This window comes from Sus scrofa, chromosome 5 (genome assembly GCF_054392235.1).
Source record: "Sus scrofa isolate SSC_HxYL_T2T_F1_AM1 chromosome 5, Sscrofa_HxYL_maternal_Yorkshire_Landrace_v2.0, whole genome shotgun sequence".
Classification (NCBI taxonomy): domain Eukaryota; kingdom Metazoa; phylum Chordata; class Mammalia; order Artiodactyla; family Suidae; genus Sus; species Sus scrofa.
The window spans coordinates 19,096,341-19,102,859 of NC_139387.1; the positions used below are offsets into that span (position 1 = coordinate 19,096,341).

The 6,519-nt window shown below is 47.3% G+C and overlaps 1 protein-coding gene and 1 long non-coding RNA gene across 2 annotated transcripts in view; both read left to right on the top strand.

The window, feature by feature from the left end:
• The window catches only part of LOC146403181 (uncharacterized), a 329,068-nt gene that overhangs the window by 72,760 nt on the left and 249,789 nt on the right, over positions 1-6,519 (top strand). The window lies entirely within an intron of this gene.
• DAZAP2 (DAZ associated protein 2) lies at positions 1,843-5,063 on the top strand. The gene is given in 4 exon segments (NM_001139476.2): positions 1,843-1,920; positions 2,919-3,037; positions 3,447-3,692; positions 4,593-5,063. Coding segments are annotated over 4 exon segments (507 nt in total). The 5' UTR covers positions 1,843-1,907; the 3' UTR covers positions 4,722-5,063.

A 6,519-nucleotide genomic window follows, 5' to 3' on the forward strand; every position in this document is an offset into this window, starting at 1 on the left:
TGGGTTAACGATCCGGCGTTGCCGTGAGCTGTGGTGTAGGTTGCAGATGCAGCTCGGATCCCGCGTTGCTGTGGCTCTGGTGTAGGCCGGTGGCCACAGCTCCGATTCGACCCCCAGCCTGGGAACCTCCATATGCCGCGGGAGTGGCCCAAGAAATAGCAAAAAGCCAAAAAAAAAATAAATAAATAAATAAATAAATAAATAAAATAAAAAAATAAAAACAGGAATGCAGAGTTCCCACCGTGGCGCAGTGGTTAACAAAACCGACTAGGAACCATGAGGTTGCGGGTTCGATCTCTGGCTTTGCTCAGTGGGTTAACGATCCCGCGTTGCCGTGAGCTGTGGTGTAGGTTGCAGACACAGCTCACATACTGTGTTGCTGTGGCTCTGGCGTAGGCTGGTGGCTACAGCTCCGATTGGACCCCTAGCCTGGGAACCTCCATATGCTGAGGGAGCGGCCCAAGAAATGGCAAAAAGACAAAAACAAAACAACAACAACAAAAAAGCCAGGAATGCTCAAACAAGTCCTGGCTATCACACAGGGCTGTTGTGAAGATTCATGAAGACCCCCCAGAGCATTGCAGGGGTGCTCTGCTCTGAAAACTCTGAGCATAATATGCTACTGGAAACAAAAGCAAGGGATTGCTGAGCTGAAATCAGTGGTTTAAATCATTCATCAGCAAATATTTATCAGGCTTCTACGGTTTACTGAGGGCTTTTCTTTCCAAAGTTTTCCCTTTTCAGATGCTTTTCTAATGTTCTTACTGAAGTATAGAATGTAAATTCCATAAGAAAACAATGTTTGCCTGTCTTGTCCAGCTCCATCTCTACTTGCACAGAGCAACACCAGCAGATATTTTAAAACGAAGAATGGAAGGAAAAACTTATTTGCTGCCTGAAAGGATGCCATCTTTGCCCTTAAGAACAAGGTTTTTGTTTTGTTTTGTTTTGTTTTGTTTTGCCTCAGCTAGGAATGCAGAAATTCCCACGCCAGGGGTCAAACCCTTGCCATAGCTATAACCAGAGCCACAGCAGCGACAACGCCAGGTCCTTAGACCACTGAGCCACAAGAGAACTCCAAGAACAATTAATTTAGGAGATACACAAAGGAAAATATACATGAGGTATCACACAGTTGCCTGTAACAGGTACCAAAGGAAGGGCAGGGCCACAGGCACTCCTTGGGGACCACAAGAATGCCAGTTTCAGTGTTAGCTGTAGTGTGTGTGGGGGGGGGGGTGGGGTTCACAGCACAGCATACCCTTCCTTTTAGTGAGAAAGCGACACTGAAATAAACACAGAAGCCTGTCGGTAGAATGGACAGGCTGAGAAAATTCGAGTGATGGTCTAAGTCAGAAAAGGACAGATGTGAATACGACCAGCAAAATAAACCTCTATGGAGTTGAGGCTTAAGTTGGGTTTAATGGGAGGGGAACACGGGATAAATCAAGGGTTTGAGGAGCGTATTTCAGGCAGTTAGAGAAATTCGTAGCACTGTGCCCCCTGTGGAAAGACTCTCAAAGTAAGGTGACCTTGAGTTGCAGTGCGTAGGTGGGAAGGGTTTCGGGGAGCAGTGTGAAGGTACTGCCTCAGAGCGACCAAGAGAGAAAAGATACTGTTTTGAGACAATACCTGTACTTTGTTTTCTTCCAATCAAGGGACAAGGGTGGGGGTTGGAGGGCTCGACCCAGTGGGCGGGGCCAAAGTGAGTGGGCGGATCACGCGGGTCCTTCCTCCAGCTACTGGAGACCTGGCGAAGGGGCGGGGTTTCCGGTGGCAGCGGCATTCGGGCGTCGGGTGACGCTAGGCGGACGAATCGTCACGTGACACGGAAGTGACTACGAACAGGAAGAGGACGAAAAAAATAACCGTCCGCGACGCCGAGCTGAACCGGACCCGCAGCCACCATGAACAGCAAAGGCAAGGACAGGGGGTAGCTGAGGCCATCGGGGAGAATAGTGCTGGCCCGGAGAGAGCGGGCCCGGGACCAAGGGTCATCAAAAGCCAGGCCTGGGGCTAGTTGCGCCGCGCTCCTGGGCCAGCTGTAGTGCCGGGGGTTGCGCCAGACGCCTTCGTCATCCCCGAACTACGGCTGCTCGCCCCCTCCTGGCCTTTTCCCCCTTAAACTCTGTGGCGCAGTTTGGAGCTCCGGGCTCGAGTGGGGGGCCGTTGGAGCGGGGGGGGGGGCGAGAAGGCTTGTCGTGATGGGCATCTGCAGGCGCAAATGGGGAGCTAGAGCTGATATTTGGGTAGGCCAATGGAGAGCCTGCGGAGGCGGGGCGCCGCGCTCCGGAACCACAGGCAGGCCCCAGGGCTTAACTAGTGAATTGCCGGCCCTGGTGGGCGGGCCGGGCAGGCCGAAGGGTCTCTTTCCCCTTAACCTCGCTGGCCGCCTGAACGTCTCCCAGTTCCTGTGTTAGGACATTCGCCTCCACCTCCTCTCCCATCCCAAGGCTCACTTTCACCACTCTTTTTATTTGGAAGTCGACCTTGAGTAGGAACCTGTGAGGTGGAGGACTACAAACACCGTTACTCACGAGCTCTAGGCCAGTTTCAGCCAGGCCCTGGGGGACCACCAGAGCAGAGAGGACGCACACACTTAAAACATCGACAGGAATGGGTGCGCAGACATGCCCATTCTGGAAGGATCTTGGGCCTAGATAGACTTTCCCCTTGTACCAGTGTGCTACTGTAAAGAGACCTTCCAGCCCAGTTAGAATCCAGCATCTCAGTTATAAGGGTACAAAGAGTGTTTATTTTCTTGGTTCCAGGAATCAGGCCCTCTAGGACAGTGTTTTTGCAAACCTCTTGCTGGCTCAGTGAGGTTAGCTACCCAGTATGCTCTGCCCCATTTTGGTTGCTCTGTGTGGTAGGCAACATTCTTTTTTTTGTTTTTTGTTTTTTTTCCTGTCTTCCAGGTCAATATCCAACGCAGCCAACCTACCCGGTGCAGCCTCCCGGGAATCCTGTGTACCCTCAGACCTTGCATCTTCCTCAGGCTCCACCCTATACTGATGCTCCACCTGCCTATTCAGAGGTGCTTCCAGTTTACTAGACTTGAACTGAGTACTCTTGGATCACATTTTCAGTCTTTAGCTAAGTCTGGCTCCACACATGTATTTACTCTCCACAAACAGGAGAGAGAGCTCACGTGGATAATCTAAAACCTCTTTATAGTTCAGCAATTTCAGTTGGGGTTGAGAAGGCATTATCTGATTATTTTGCTCTTTGGCACAGGCTGAAGTTGAGAAGATGAGTTAGCGTTCTTTGAGCCCAACATTATTTCTAGCAGGAAGTGATCCAGGAGGATATTGAGTGGCTGGTGGAAAGGCAACTTGTGTAACTCAGAGTGTAATCTGCACAATAATTAAGAATTGCCTCATGAAAGAGATCTGAAATAAGAATGTCATAAAGTAACGTGTTGCCCTCTCTTCTGCCTCTTCTAGCTCTATCGTCCGAGCTTTGTGCACCCAGGGGCTGCCACAGTCCCCACCATGTCAGCTGCATTTCCTGGCGCCTCACTGTACCTTCCCATGGCCCAGTCTGTGGCTGTTGGACCTTTAGGTTCCACAATCCCCATGGCTTATTATCCAGTTGGTCCCATCTATCCACCTGGTTCAACAGTGCTGGTGGAAGGAGGGTATGATACAGGTGCCAGATTTGGAGCTGGCGCTACTGCTGGCAACATTCCTGTGAGTATGCCTTTATCACAAAAACCTCAGCCCTTGTGTATATTAACTTTCTGAAATGACTACATAGTCATCCTTTCATCATCCCTGGGCAGTAGTTGCTGGTATTGGTGCAACCACTGACGTCCAGTAATCAGGCAGAATTCACTTGAGGGGGCAGGAGAACTGTGGGAAGTCAGTAGCCTCTGGCATATTCACTGAGGTCTGAGTTAACCAGATTCCTTTGTTTCTGTCTTAGGAGTCCTGCCTGCTGCTTTTCCAGTTCACTTTGGTACTGGTCTAGTAACACTCCTCATTCATTCCATAAGCATTTACTTAATATTTGCACAGCATTTTATCAGGAGCCATGATGATTAAAAAGTAGAATGCGTATCCCTGTTAAGTTCCCTTTAGGAAGACTTTACTAGGGCTTTTACTATGTCTCCCACTTAGTTTCCCTATGTATGGTAACTAGAGCCCAAATGGTCCTTGCTAGGGCCATTCACGCAGTAACCATATGCTAACAATGAGGTGAGAATGCTGTCATCAGGTAGAGCCTTCAGATTATCCATGTGAAAACTGTTGAGGAACTCTGTGGTGTAGGGCCATGGACCTGGTAACCCCTCCCCATTTTTTGGAATGGGAGTCAGAGGGATTTTCCACCCTGCAAATGCTTATGGGTCTGGACTGTGCATACCCAGGAGGGATCCCTAGGCTTTATCTTGGATCTGGGACCCTTTAAATGAGGGGTAGGATCTGTTTTCTGTTTATGTCTTGGGGCTCACAGAGAATATAGACCTGCTTCACCCACACTGCTGGCTCAAGTAGCACGTTGCCATCTTCCTGACCGGTCCTCTTTCATCTTTGTCCACTTCTCTTGTATCAGCTGCCCGGTGCCCAATCAACCTTGTCTTTTCCTTTCAGCCTCCTCCCCCTGGATGCCCTCCCAATGCTGCTCAGCTGGCAGTCATGCAGGGAGCGAATGTCCTCGTAACTCAGCGGAAGGGAAACTTCTTCATGGGTGGCTCAGATGGCGGCTACACCATCTGGTGAAGAACCAAGGCCACCTCTGTGCCGGGAAAGACGTCACATACCTTCAGCACTTCTCACAATGTAACTGCTTTAGTCATATTAACCTGAAGTTGCAGTTTAGACACATGTTGTTGGGGTGTCTTTCTGGTGCCCAAACTTTCAGGCACTTTTCAAACTTAATAAGGAACCATGTAATGGTAGCAGTACCTCCCTAAAGCATTTTGAGGTAGGGGAGGTATCCATTCATCAAATGAATGTGGGTGAAGCAGCCCTAAGGATCTTCCTGTAATTCCTCTGGAGTAATACTGTACCATACTGGTCTTTGCTTTTAGTAATAAAACATCAAATTAGGTTTGGAGGGAACTTTGATCTTCCTAAGAATTAAAGTTGCCAAATTATTCTGATTGGTCTTTAATCTCCTTTAAGTCTTTGATTTAGGTTACTTGTTACAAATGAACTGCATTAGCTGTCTGCCTTTTCCTTTTCGTCCTTTGCCCCATGTTCCACCCTCAGCCCCGGTCTTCGATACCTTCCCGCCAATCTCCATTGAATCAATGGTGCAGGACAGAAAGCCAGTCAGACTAATTTCCTTCTCTCCTTGCACTTGTCCTCACTCGTCATCTTTTAACCAGTCTTTCACAAGGATCCTCTGAAACCCCCTCTGTGCCCCAAGCACAGCCCCCATTACTTCTGCTTTTGCGTCTCTTCAGGCAGAAGTGGAGGGTGCCTTTTGGACCCTCCTTGTAGGCTGTCTCTTCATACACGAACCAAACCCAAATTTGCTTTGGTGCCAGAAAAACTGAGCTTTGTTCAACAAAGGATATCAACACAAACTATCATAAATAGCAGCTTGCTTATCATTTCAGGGGCAGGGAGGAGGGTGCATTTAAAAGCCTGATGACTCTAGAGCCAAATTAAGGGAAGTTTTCAGATCAAAAATTGGTTACCATTTGTCAGTGTCTGATGCAGCCACTCATGGCTCTAAGAATTCCCGAGCTGGGTGAACGGGGTTGTATTGTGAATGGCTCACTACAAAATGACTTGAGTCCAGTGAAATCCCATTAGGGTTAGGAATATTTCAGGGATCCTTAATTTTTTGATTTTTGTTTTCTAAAATTGGATTTTATTTTATTTTAAGTTTAAGTTCATCTAAATTTTGTGTTCTGTACATGTGATGTTTGACTGTACCATTGACTGTTATGGAAGTTCAGCGTTGTATGTCTCTCTCTACACTGTGGTGCACTTAACTTGTGGATTTTTTATACTAAAAATGTAGAATAAAGACTATTTTGAAGATTTGAATAAAGTGATGAAGTTGCATTACACCTCACTTCAAGGATTCTTTACTCGGCTTGTTTTGAGATCTCCTCTGTGAATGCTTCCTCTCATAGCCCACCTAGGATGCAGATAGTCCTGCTTCCATTCGGTTTTTTTTAAAAATGAAGGCTTTGAAATACATGCAGGCGTGCAAGGCTAAGATTTGACTGTTTTCCTAAGTTTCACCCTAGATGTTCAACTTTCATGATTTTACTTCCTAAGCTCTTTTGGATTCCTAAGAACCTATTATTGCCAGAGGAAATTCAGAACATAAACTTAGAAATAAAGGAACAATGGATTCTCCTAACTTGCCCTTAAGTTTGACTTGGGGAAAATGTTTTTTTAATATAACAGTTTGTGTACATTCAGGGTGACCTTCAGTTTTTCCCAAGTTCTGTGTGGAGAAATATGGACATACAGCAATACAGAAATACTGTAAGTGCCTGGAATCTAGGTTGCCAAGATGAATTCCTCAACATTGGTTCTTACCTTGGGTGGACTT